The sequence below is a fragment of the Haliotis rubra genome, unplaced genomic scaffold (assembly GCF_003918875.1).
Source record: "Haliotis rubra isolate DU_JTF1 unplaced genomic scaffold, ASM391887v1 Scf203, whole genome shotgun sequence".
NCBI classification, from domain to species: domain Eukaryota; kingdom Metazoa; phylum Mollusca; class Gastropoda; order Lepetellida; family Haliotidae; genus Haliotis; species Haliotis rubra.
Window position 1 is genome coordinate 1,084,866 of NW_025766037.1, and position 14,168 is coordinate 1,099,033.

Below are 14,168 nucleotides of genomic sequence, written 5' to 3' on the forward strand. Positions count from 1 at the left end.
TTTTTCCGCTAGGGGATTTTACGACAACCGGGAAATATGGCCGTATTAGAACAGAGGTTCGTAGGAAGATATGACAAGTAACCTCTGTGGGAAGAGAATGTTGCGGGCTATGATGGGTTAGGACAGGGAAAGTAATGTAGTTTAGGGATTGTGGGACGCACAATACCATCGACAACCCAGTGATTGCTAGCACTAAGAGTGGCCAATGGGGAATTGCCAGCACTAAGATTTGCCAATGGGGAGCATGATGACAGACGATCGGCCAAGTCACAAAGCCCGAATCATAGCCAACCCTCATTTTAGAATTTTGTTTGTTTGTTCTTAACGCCGCACTTCGCAATAATCCAGCTAAATGGTGGCGGTCTGTAAATAATCGAGTCCTGACCAGACAATCCAGTGATCAACAGCATGAGCATCCGTCTACACAAATGGGATATGATGACGTGTCAACCAAATCAGTCAGCGAGCCTGACCACCCGATCCCGTTAGTCGCCCCTTACAACAAGCATTGGTTGATGAAGACCAAAAATAACCCGAATCTTCGCGGGTCCAGTTAAGGACTTTTGGACAAAGGGAATATCATTGAAAAGACGATGTATGGCCCTGGCATCAGGGTACTATGAGTATCATCGTCTGAGACCATGACCCACGCCAGTCTTAACTGACAACTTACCTTGCCTCATGAGGTGCTCTGATGGCCGCATAAATCCTTGGGTAAGAGACTTAGGTGAGGTGAGGTGAAATTGGGTTTAACGTCGTGCTTGAGAATATTTCGCTCATATGACGACGTGCATGCGTGTGTATGTGTATGTGCGGCTGCTTGTACTAGCCCAGACTGAAGCTGGCTTTATAGTGCTATAGTGTTGTACCCAATAATGCCGAGCGCCAGGCAGGGACCAACAAGTACCATATTTTAACGTCTTTTGGTATGACGCGGTCGGGGATCGAACCCGCGACCTTCCGCTCTCCGGGCGGACGCTCTAACCACTACACCACGGAGGCGGTCGGCAAGAGACTAAGAACTGACGCAATGGATGGATCTCTTCGCAAACACACACACAAACACAAGAGTTTCCTGTATCATAATATTTATTCATAGATACACCCACAGCAACCACCTCTCCATCCTGATGAAGACTCCGTAAGGAAGGTACTTATACTGCGGAGACGGACACTGCAGATATAACTTTGTCTTTCCACGTAACTTACGATTTTAACTTAGATCTTCAACTCGTATCTACACATCAACATTAGATCGGAATGGACATAAGTGCACGCAAGATACAAGCAACTCATGACATTTTATCGTGGTTATCTAATTGTCTATTATTCGCTAAATGCTCCTTCATAATATACTAGCCGTGCATATACCTGGGGCGGATGGAGAGGCTTCATGGCTTGTGGTACATGTAACTAACACTGGAATGTTTGTGGAAATATTTCCCTGGATGAGCAATACACTCTGTGGTATTTCTACATGACGTTATCACATGGTGGCGCCGTCACCCGACTACAGCTTAGGAGTCACCTGCAGCCTGGATGCCGTTGTACAAAGCGATCTTAGCTAAGGTGGTCGTAACTCCCATATCTTAACCGACTTACGTCAGTCGTAGCGTTTATGTTGTTTTGTACGGCGGCACTCTGGTCGTGTACATAGGCTATGTGTCACGAAACGATCTCAGTGCCAAGCTCCCATCTTGGCACGGGCACGGACTTACGACAGTCGTAGCAGCGTTTGTTACAAGGCTAGTAGAGCAGTTACGACGACCTTACGACAGTCACTTTCAGAACACTTTGTGAAACGGTCCTCGTCAGTATCATCAAGTGAATTTGGATAAAGCTAATCTGAACAATAATAGTTGAGGAATATCTTACGGGAAGAATTTACAGCAGGCACCTGCTGCTCTCAAAGCTGTGGTGGTTACCTTTCACGTTAAAATTTATTCTAAACTTGACCTAGAGAAAGGAGGTTATGGGATCAACAGGCTGAACGTGGTTCCCTTCTGAATCAGACGGTGATAAGAAAAACGTAGTGCAACCAGACACCGGGTGTCAGGGCTAGGAAATACAATGACACCAGGACAATGCGCTGATTGGTGGGGAAACACCAGGTGTCTTAACGACACTTTGTTATCAGTTGGTGTGACCAGACAATAACATGGGGTGTGGTTGACACCTTGGAATAAATTGGATATCTGACAGAACATGGATCCTTATTCTCGAAACGTTCGTAGCCTTAAGAATTCGTAACTTTGATCGTAGCCAATGGGTTAAGAATGGGCTTAAGAAGTTCGTAGGGCTACGAACGTTTCAAGAATAGCTAGCATGGTGTCTAGGGACACCTGGGTACGGTGGTGGGAAAGGGGTGACAATAGAATACTTTCTATGTACAATATATCTGTTAGACACCTGATAACAACAAGTGCTCATTTCATCTGTGACTGGATAACACAACAACTGTATTCACAACAAACACAGGGCAACATTCAATGTCTTCAAGACCAAGTTAACAACAGCAAACTAACATGCTTGAACTAAAGCTAAATTCCAATAACACAGTGGACTCTCCTCACCTTGGCCCAGGAGCAACAATCTGGGGTCAGCAGAAGTTAGGGGAAACAAGAACATCTGTTTCCTCAAGAACACGTTTCTCCAAGAACACCTGTTTTCCCCAAGAACACCTGTTTCTCCAAGAATACACCTGTTTCTCCAAGAACAGCTGTTACCAAGGCATACTAAATATTGGTTTTATATCTCATGTCTTAAGTCATATACCCTGGACCCATTCCCTATCATCATTTCCGTCTAAGTCTGATTGAAATGAAACAACTTTAAATACAGCCCACTGATCAAATGACAGTCATGTGTGAGGTACATTCTGAGTGCACTAAGGTAGAGGTGATGAATTCACTTCCCAAACAAAAATATCAATGTAACCACTGGCAGGGTTTCTCATCAACATTAAAAAACATGGTATATGAAAAGCTTGAAACAAATACTTCGGATCCAAGTGTAGGGACAAAAAAGGTATTTCCCATCACAGAAATCACATTGTTTTGAAAAAATAAAACAGCTCAAGTCTGGATTGAAACAATATCTAGTTCTGCAGTCATAGCTGTAAAATATTTTGTTTCCAGACAAAATCTACCCCAGTTCCCTCACACCCAATGTCAAATGGTCAGTCCAATAATAGGTCCAGGACAATTGTCAAAGGATGGAAAAACTGAATATTGTGGAATAAAAGATTAAAGAGCGAGCGAGTTTGGTTTTACGCTGCTTTTAGCAATATTCCAGCAACATCACGGCTGGGGGACACCAGAAATGGGCTTCACACATTGTACCCATGTGGGGAATCGAACCCGGGTCTTCGGCGTGACTCGCGGACGCTTTACCCACTTGGCTACCCCACCGCCCCAAAAGATTATAGATCATGTTAAGGATAAAGTAAGGAAAGTCCACTGTAACGGAAATATCACATACTCGATCTGTCATCTGTGTATAGACAGTAGGACAAGAGGTCTTTACCATCGGACCAGATTTTCCTTCAATGGCCACTTGTTGGTTCAACAACTGGCTATATTAGTGCTATTGAAGTTTTAACACTGTGGCTAAAAACTATTGTGAGATGAATAAATAGTCTTCTTGGCGACAGAAGAGACAGGTTATATAAGCCTATAAGAGGTGTCGCCATTGTGACCAGAATGTAGCTGTGAATGGTGACTGATCACGCCCACAGAGAGGCAGGGGAGGCAACTCCACCTGGACATAATACTTTTGCCAAATAGCATAAAAATAACACAAAAAGACATAACAATGGACGGATTTCTAGAAAAACAACAATATCTAAATATAAGACAACATGTCAAACATCTAAAGAATGATATGTAAAATATATTATAAATGCCTCTGATCAATCACAATGGACGGTTTCGCAAAGAATGCTCCGCTATAGGTGAGCACAAGTGTTCTAGTCATATGGCGTCTCCTACTGAATAACTATTATGAAATCATGATTATGATGATGATGATGATCAGAAGCTCTTCAACCTGATAAAATCATTTTTTGGCGAAAATAAACAAACTAAATAAATAAGCTGCAGAAAAAGTCAAACCTCACCAAGTTGGTCGCTCTGCCAGTTCAGCAGAGGATGAAAATACAAATGAGAAAATACTCATAAAACAAGAATAACCGGCCACACAACAAGATATCACTGTGCACACATGTAAAGCAAACCCTACACTCAAGTCACCAGGTGCAAGGGGGCTAACTGTTTCACCTGCGTGTAAATAACAATGAACCAGTACAATATAACACATCGGACCAGCCATTTTGTAACAATGTGGTTCCTGTAAAAAGATATTTTGCAATCATGGAGAGCTTCAGATTACTTCTGACTGATTACAGGTTGCCCATCCTGACAATGAATCTGAAGTTCTGTGCCTGTGGAACTATGTAAAAGGGACCGTTCATAATTTATGGCTAGAGGGGGTGATTATGATTTTAAGGAGGGGGAGGAGAGAGAGAGAGAGAGGAAGCAGGGCAGCAATTTTGTACCCAAAAATATTTAAATAATATACTTCAAAAATTATGGGAAGGGGAGGGTGGGGGTCATTGATTTTGTAAATGAATTTGGGGGTGGGGGGTCACTTACTTTATATGTAAATTTTAGGGGGTCATTCACATTGTACATGCTTCTGCATAAAAATCATTATCACCCCCTTGCCATAAATTATGAATGGTCCTTTAACACAATGGTGTGTTACAGCAAGAGAACAGGAACATCTACATCGGAACCTTGCAGATGATAATACTGGGATAATACTGTGTGCTGTGTGTGGAGGCCTACTGTGGATGGGTCTACTGTAACACGGGCATCTCACACGCTCATCATGGAGTGTCAGTCGTCAGCTGTGTCAACACCTCATCAGATACAGATGATTTAGTAAAACAGGCCATCGATATCTGTAACAGACTCTGACGACCTACATTCACAATGCTCGCACCCAAAGAGCTGTTCAGTTGTACATCAGTACAACACATGCATCCAACTACAGCAAATACAGTCAAATCCTGATGAGTCGAATTGCTGGGGACCAAGTAATAAATTCAACTTATCGATGTATTCGAGACATAGGTATGTCTATGAGGGTAGAAAAAAAGATGATCCAGTCCTAATTCCTCCGCCTAAGCATTTGTTTATCTAATGATTTCCATATCACTAATAGGGGCACCTTATCAGTTCCAGTCTGATTAGCACAGACAGTGATTTCCGTAAAATCACTAATCTGCCTTTTGAACTCACCCGTCAATGGCGGAAAGGTGAGAGCCGCGCTGGTTTGTTAATTGGATCAGTTTGCTACACCAATCAACTTCTCATTGACTGACTTCGGCTTATGTATACAAGTTTGCTGTTGTTTGAATCTCATGGGACCAAATTTCCTTCTCGAGTCATCGTGTGTATTTATGAGACGAATTCGTGTAACCGAAATAAAAAAATGGTCGGGACCGACAGATACTTCGAGTTATGCATAATATTCGAGACACCGGCATTCGACTCATCGGGATTTGACTGTATATTGAATGTACCGACACAACACTTGCATTCAACCACAACTGTTCTGTTGTACACTTACACAACACTTGCATCCAAGCTGAGCTGTTCTGTTGAACATCCACACAACGCTTGCATCCAAGCACAGCATATCTGTTGAATATACCCACACAACACTTGCATCCAAGCACAGCATATCTGTTGAATGTACCCACACAACACTTGCATCCAAGCACAGCAATTCTGTTGAACGTACTCACACAACACTTGTATCCAAGCACAGCAATTCTGTTGAATGTACCCACACAACACTTGTATCCAAGCACAGCATATCTGTTGAATGTACCCACACAACACTTGCATCCAAGCACAGCAATTCTGTTGAACGTACTCACACAACACTTGTATCCAAGCACAGCAATTCTGTTGAATGTACCCACACAACACTTGTATCCAAGCACAGCATATCTGTTGAATGTACCCACACAACACTTGCATCCAAGCACAGCAATTCTGTTGAACGTACTCACACAACACTTGTATCCAAGCACAGCAATTCTGTTGAATGTACCCACACAACACTTGCATCCAACCACAGCTACTTTGTTAATGTACCCGCACAACGCTTGCATCCAACCACAGCTACTCACACAGAACAATCTATGAACCATGATTTTTCTGACTTTCAGCAAACTCCATTGCCATGGTTATAAGAACTGCTTCAGTCCCAGAGATGCAACCTTCTATTTGTGGGGGTTACATCGGAACTGATCTGTAGGAATTCATGAGGCCTATCATGCAAGCCTGTCATTTCAGCAGTAAATAGATACGACAACCACTCTACACCGTGTGATCATCAAGAGCTACACAACTGGTTCCAATAGCAGCGAGGAACACTGTGTACATGGTGTACATGTCAAGCTTTCAAGCAAGTGTCGTTTTCTCAATGGCAAATCATGCAAACGCTATCCTTTGATCTGTCGCTTTGGTGCAGGGAAGTAAAGAGTGCTGGTGTATACAACACAGATAACTGGGCAAGACGTAACCGAGTGTTACCGTTCTAGGTCACGTGACTCATACATACAGTCATCATCACAGGTCAGCTCACGCCGTGGCAACAAAGATAGACCATTACAACCTAACAACGTCAGTCTTAATAAAATCTCTGCACTTAACACAACTGCAGTGGATTAAATAACATGATCTGCATAACGACAGTGACCCCTACAGTGAAGGACAAGGTCACATGGACAAGTGAAAGACAGCTCTATGTAACCTGATGATAATGACCGCTAAAGTGAAGGTCAAGGTCAAATGGACTCATGGTGGTCAAGGTCAAATGGACACATGAAGGTCAAGGTCACAGTTGAGTCAGGACTGCTGTGGTGTGGATGTCGCCATGGCCTGGAACTGCTGCGGTACAGCTGGCTTCTGTACCTGCGTGGTTGCACTGGTCCCCTGCTGCTTCTGCTGCTGCTGCTGCTGGAAATGTAAGTTCATCTTCTGTGCTACCGAGTAGGCATAGTCGATACTGGGCCGTTGTTCAGGGTCCGGGTTGATACACATGGCTACCAGCTCTCTCAGCTGTAAACAAGCAATGTTGAAGTTGTGTTATGGATGCACACATTAACAAGAAATGGCGAGGAATGCTCAAGTGACAGTATAAAAGCAGCTTAATATAAATGAAAACCTGTCGGACACAAAAAGGGAGTGATTCAAGTCAGTGCTGAGCAAAGTAATTCAAGTATTGTGGTACAGAGTAAAATTCCAAGGGACTCGCCAAAATTGTTTACTTATCAGGTATTTTACTTATCCAAACCTATAAAAATCTGCAAATGACAACCATATGCATGTATATGTATGCATATGTAACAATGAACCACTTATCAGGGCTGGCCTCCAGTTGTCAGTGTATTGTCAACTGCATGACGCCAGCGAGCTGTAAGTAGGATGTTTGTTTAACTGGAGACTGACACTTACCCCTCATGTCGGATTATGTGGTGATCGCTAATTTAGTTATCCAGTCTCTTTTGTTAAGTAATTTACTTCCAGGGACTGTGAGAAGACGTTTAGTTAAGCGGTATTGTTTACTTATCCAAGTTTAGTTAACCGGACTCTAATAGTGATAATTAATGAAGAAATTTGCTGGGACCAAAGAAAAGTGTTTACTTATCAGGTCTGTTTAGTTAAGCGGTCTTTACTTAGGCGGTTTCCACTGTAATTCAAGTCAGTGTTACAGACACAAGTTTAGAGTAATTCAACAATTTTGTGTTGTATAGAATAATTAAAATGAGTGTTGTATAGTTATTTAGGTCAGTTTTGTGTGTAGTAATTCATTTTGTGTTGTACAGAATATTTCAAATGAGAGTTGTATAGTTATTTAGGTCATTTTGTATGGACCAATTCTTTTACACTGAAAGCTATTTGCCACACCAGTCATCATTGAATGCAGCAATTTGCTACTTTTATGATCATCATGTCTAGCTGTTGGACAGTGAGTGCTCCTGGCTAGGGTGCATCTGTGAACATATCTCACCTCGCGGGAGTAGTGGTCAGATGGCAGTGGTGGGTAGTCACACGATTCGATCTTCTTACACAGAGAGTACAGGTTCATCTTATCTCCATAGAAGGGAGACTGCAATGCTGCCATCTGGAAGCAAGGGAGACAACTTCATTAATGAACTGAAAGACAGGCAATGTCAGCACTAAGACACTCGGACGGTCACTTTGATGGTCAGTGTTGGTGTGGTCGTTTTATCAGTTCATGTCCTCACCTCATACAGGAGACAGCCTAGAGACCAGATGTCAGACTTGAAGTTGTAGCCATTTTCATGAATTCTCTCTGGAGACATGTAGTATGGTGTCCCCACTGCAACACAAACACAACCATTGCACCATCAAAAACACAGTGTCACCTGGCTTCATGCATAACTGCTCTATTCCAGTCACTGTGAAGACAGCATACTCAGATGCCAGCCCTATTTAAAGTTTGTGATTAAAAAACAAGAAAAGTGTAACTGCTTTTGAAGAGACTGATGTTAACCTTTTGGATGTTAACCTTTGAGAATTTCTGATGTGGCTTTTCGCTTCGAGATAATATTTAGGTAAAGATGCAAGTGGAACACATTTTCAAAACTCATTTCATGAAATTATGTGACGGTAATTAACTGTATTTTGGAGATAAATTTTGGTGCATTGACAGGCCAAGATTCTTAAACATAAAAGACTTGCACCCAGTGTATGTTAATATTTGCTATATACCTACACAGGGAATGTACTGGAGCTGTGTACAGTGCACCTACATGGACAGGGTACCTACCTAGGGAATGTGCTGCAGTTGTCTTGGAGCTGAAAAACCGACCAAGGCCAAGGTCACCAAGTTTCACAACACCCTGAGCAGTAATGAAAACATTGGCTGGTTTGATATCTGAAACATAACACATATATTTTATATCAAAGCATGTCACCTTGATGTGGGAGGAAAACCTAAAGGGTTGAAAGTCTGAGGTGTTATAACTTTGGCGAAAACAACAAGCAGGGTATGGGGCGAACCTTGAAATGATCACAGGTTTAAAACAGATCTAAGGGACAGCACTCCGCTCTGCAACTTGATCAACAGTGCCTCAAATGTATTATTTGAAAAATGTGGGGAAATTAATGATACCATCACAAGACCAAGTTGTATATCAAATAAATTCTTGTACAAATAATGACATATTTATGATCTGACCAAATAACATGTCATCATGTAATCATGACATCAGATGAGCATGATCCAGAGCAATTAGCTGTTGTGTGCATTCATCTCTACGCAAGATCCCTGGTTACATCTGGAGTATACACCCACCTGTGTGCATGATTTTAAGATATGCCTGTACAGACCTACCTCTATGCATGATCCTCCGGGAATGCATGTGGTCAAGGGCACTACAGATCTGCACAAAGTATTTCCAAATTGTTTTCTCTGGGATGAGGCGGTTCTGTTTCTTAAAGTGCTGAGCAAGAAATGGGAACAAAATTAGGAGTTTATAACATTCTCTCTCGATGACTAGATGATCTGGTAAAAAACAAATGCCGTAAACTTGGTAAAAGTGGCATTAAATTAGAGCTGGCTAAAAAGATCAATAATTGGAAATATCGCCCATGGGAAGAATTATACATGAATCTCGCAGAGATTTACCTTGAGTCCTGTATTTGAGGGTCCCTGGGACTCATACTCTTAATTTTCAGGGGTCCTGGACAACAAACTAGGGCTCCCAGACACTTAAATATTATTACTAATACTGTTATTGTATTGTGTATCATGATCATCACATTAATTGTTACAGTAATGAACTTGCAAATGATACCATAACTCAGCTAGTAGCAAACTCAGTGATAACTTATTGTTACTTGATTGGAATTTGTACAAAAGTATTGGGACTATTTCAGTGTCCCTGTGGATGCTCTAATAAATTTCGTTGCATCCATTGTCAATTTTATGTATATGGGACACAGGAATTCGCGTCCTGTAAATCCCTGTTATTGATATGAAAATTGTGTCATCCATAGTATCACAGATAAACATTTGTGATGAAGAATAGTGTTAATTTACTTACATAATACACAAAGCTATGTTTCAATTTATGGGATGTTTCTAAATAATGTTCAGGATGCTGTTTCGTTCCTGATCCATGCATAAATGTCACCACTCACCAGTGATGTGAAATATGATGACTTTTTTCAGACTTCTTGTCAATTTTTCTTAAAGTTACTTCTCTGATATCTTATCGATAATCGATTAGGAACAGCCTATTATTTGTGGATAAGGCCACCTGTTGGATTCAATCCACTGTACCTTGATCATCCTAGACAGGTCCCCAGCGTCGGCCAGCTCCAACACAATGTTCAGCTCATTGTTACCGATAAAGTTGGCTAGGTATTTGATGACATTCGGGTGATTCAGTTGCTGCAAGGAACAACCACATGTATGACTTACATACCGTTCAAAACAAGTAAGGGATATTGGATTTACAAGATTGATAAAATGCAAATGATGAAGCCAAGAAGGAAACAGATGATGAAGAGAAATTAATGGAAAATATGACAATTTATTCCATTCCTTTGGAAATGTCTCATCTGTATGGATATATATTACTTCTCATATTGGCATTGGCTAGTGGTATGCTCGAAAAATGGAATATCCCCTACTTCTTTTTAATGGTATATGTCGTATTATGGTTCTTACAAATGTTAAGCCACCACATTTAAGTCCTTTTCAAGGCAGTCATCACACCTTCAAAGGTTGAAAACTAACACCCATCGGCTTTCAAACTGATCTCTTAGGCCATTGTCTGTATCATTCACATTTCTTTATCAGAATACAACTGTGTCACATTTTTATCGTATTCAACACAAGAGTGTTTCACACTTTCACAGCACTATATCATCACTAGGTCGGATATCGATCTCTACTGTTGTGATTGATTATTTGGCCAGACCAATTTTATTTCTTGTTTACGGATTTTTGTCCTCAGAAATCCGAAAGGCAGGAGGGAATAAAAATAAAAATAAAATGACCAGTCAAAGTAATTATTCCTTCTAAATACTATTACATTTTTGGCCAATAAAAACATTAGGATTTTATTTTTTGAGCGGTGAAAATTAATTTTTATTTTTTTTCTTATTCTTGAAAAAATAAGACCGGTGGATCCGTAAAACAAGAAATAAACTTGGTCAGGCCTTATTGACAGTTAAACCTGTCTACCTCTTTGACGTTCTGAGTCATGTTTTCCAAATGTGTTTCCAGGTTGGGTAACCTCTGCACAGGTTGTACCCTTCTTTATTAAATAAGCTAGTTAGTCCTGTTGTTACATTATCATTGACTTTGCAAGACATTAACAGGTTAATGGCCATATCACATTTTCTTGATATTTTCATAATTTTCACTACTTCACGACAGGACATTCTTCTATCATGTATACGGTATTATACACCATGACCGGATTTAAAAAATATCTTTAGAGCATTTTGGATGACAATGAGGAATTGTCCTAGCAAATAAACTGATCTGAAAGTGGCCTACCGGGTGAAAATGGTGTTAGTGTAATTTTGACATTATCATGATTATATTGGCAATCTATTTCATTTTTGTTATTCAAGATTTCATTCAAACAATTCACATTAATTTCTGCAAAATAATCTGCAAACTGGTCAGTAGACCACCACAGCCTGACATTGTTTACACTAGGGCTGTAACGATGCACCGAACTATCCATGGATTGCAATTGTTGAGTCTCCAATAGCAATTAATCGACGGGTAGAAACAAAAAACAATCGATGCATCGATAGTATGTATGACTATCGATAGTTTTAGTAACAGACTTCCGCTGATAAATGCACAGCGCAAAATACAGGAAGTACCAGATTGGTTCACTTTGATTAAGAGCTATCCACCCCTGTTACCGGCAAACACGGCATGCGACTTGGAGTTTGAATTTGTGAATAACACTATGTTTATGTTTTAACTGTCAGTCTTGTCAGTTATTAAAAGAGACTGAAACTACTTCAACTCGTTTTTATTTCATTTAAACTAGACTTCAAATGAGACAATTCAAGGAGAGAAACTATTGCAGTAGTATTGCAATAGTAGGTCGCAATAGACTATCTCTATCTCAATATTTTACTCTTGTTAATTGAATATAAATCTCAAAATTGTTCAATTAGACTATCATAGCCAAATCGCAATAGTTGTTTCCCCCTTGGAATAGTCAAATGCCTAGTTTACACCAACCACCACAGCATGGCCAAGTACTGGTACCATGAAATAAACCTCAGTGGTCAGGAAATGGCTACAAAAGTCATATATGACAAACTTTAGCTTTTAATAAGTCACACAAACTGATATGACAAACTTACCCTCAATAAATCAATCTCCTTGATGCAGTCCTGTCTTGCCTTGGCGTCCATCATCTCAAATATCTACAACAATGCCATCATATTAGGGAGAGAAATATTTCAGTTTATAAATGAACCACAGGACACTGATAAACAAAATAAATATGTCCTAGCATGCCCTCTGCGACTGAAAGTGTGCATACTAGAAAATACTTCCTGCAATTTGACCAAGGCTAGAAAATATGCAACTGTAATTTTGAAATCCTATCCCTTACTTTTCAATATGATTTATCATAACTTTCTTGATTTGGAAATACAGAAATCAGTATTAATTTATCATACAGTACATGCACAGGACTCCAGATAATTTTTCAACATGACGAGTATGTACTCCTTATTTTTTAAATATAGGAGTACTGGAAAAACTATAAGTACATTTGGAGTACTGAATGGAATTTAATGGAGTATGTGATCTTGTGTTTCGTTTCATATATGCACCACAGCATTGCTACTCTTTTGTAAACAGGTAAAAACAATAAAACAATACTTTTCTCAGATAAATACGTCTGTAAATGATTCTAAGATCGTACACCATTGCTGTGCTGCGTATCTGCTACTGTTTCTAAATTATATACTACCGTATGTTTATCACAGATATTTGCAGGTTCATATAATTTCAAGATACAAGTTAAAATATTGTGTTTTCTAAGTGACCTACAGAGATCTAAACACAGTTATAGTTCTTAAACATCATGAGGTGTTTGCTCATTAACTCAGGTCAAAGATTCACCAGTTTTTCTGTTTAGAGAAATCCAGAAGTATGGGCAAAGTGAGACACACCAACATGATCAAAGATTATACTCAGGTTGAATCTAGACTTGGAACTGGCAATCAATGATCACTGGCACAGAAAGGTCATCGAGGGTATTGTAGTACCTTAGATCACAGACCGCCTCCGTGGTGTAGTGGTTAGAGCGTCCGCCTGGAGAGCGGAAGGTCGCGGATTCGATCCCTGACCGCACCAGACCATAAAATATTGTACTTGTTGGTCCCTGCCTGGCGCTCGGCATTAATGGGTACAACAAGGACTGGTCGGCTCGGAGTCAGTATAATGTGTCTGAGTGGGGTATTCATGCTTCACTGCGGCATGGTATCTCAGTGGGCTAGCACTATAAAACCAGCTTCAGTATGGGCTAGTACAAGCAGCCACGCATACACATACATACGCATGCATGATGCACGTCGTCATATGAGCGAAATATTCTCAAGCACAACGTTAAACCCAATTTCACCTCACCTTAGATCACAAGACTGGAGTGCCTCAAAATATCGCAACAGATTGATGTTGTGTACCCAGTGACACTAGAAAATCAGCCCACAATCAGAATGAGCATGATGAGTGTATAGGTATACTTTTCTCACAAAACTGACGCAACTGTTGCTCCCTATCGCACCTCAGGGGTGGAAATAACCCATTGCCTGACGTCCGAGTCCAGTGTTTTTTTCTGTCAGGCAAGCAAATTTGTATATCACACTGTATCGGTGTCCAGTTGACTTTCCAATATTAATTATGTTGTTTATTTTAAAAAATCAACAAGAAAACGGCCGGTATAGTGGAAATATTATCAGGGCAAGTGATTTTACATGTGCCACTGTACCGGAGTACACTAGCAATTATAAAGTTATTTCAACCCCTGCTGTACCTTGACTTTATAAAGAGTATCAGTGATTTTGACAATA

The 14,168-nt window shown here is 40.5% G+C and overlaps 1 protein-coding gene across 2 annotated transcripts in view; it reads right to left on the reverse strand.

Moving 5' to 3' along the window:
- The window catches only part of LOC124275836 (serine/threonine-protein kinase Nek7-like), a 29,048-nt gene that overhangs the window by 11,996 nt on the left and 2,884 nt on the right, over positions 1-14,168 (reverse strand). Inside the window, exons 3-9 of one of the 2 annotated variants that reach the window (XR_006898363.1) lie at positions 12,450-12,512; positions 10,390-10,500; positions 9,439-9,547; positions 8,872-8,979; positions 8,327-8,421; positions 8,089-8,202; positions 5,629-7,136 (exon numbers count right to left, since the gene is read on the reverse strand). Coding sequence is in view for 1 of the 2 variants with exons in the window: in XM_046711519.1 (XP_046567475.1) it covers positions 6,924-7,136; positions 8,089-8,202; positions 8,327-8,421; positions 8,872-8,979; positions 9,439-9,547; positions 10,390-10,500; positions 12,450-12,512 (813 nt within the window). In the remaining variant the exon portion in view is untranslated. Of the gene's footprint in view, positions 1-5,579; positions 7,137-8,088; positions 8,203-8,326; positions 8,422-8,871; positions 8,980-9,438; positions 9,548-10,389; positions 10,501-12,449; positions 12,513-14,168 lie in introns of those variants that run through there. The other variant, XM_046711519.1, reaches the window with a different exon arrangement.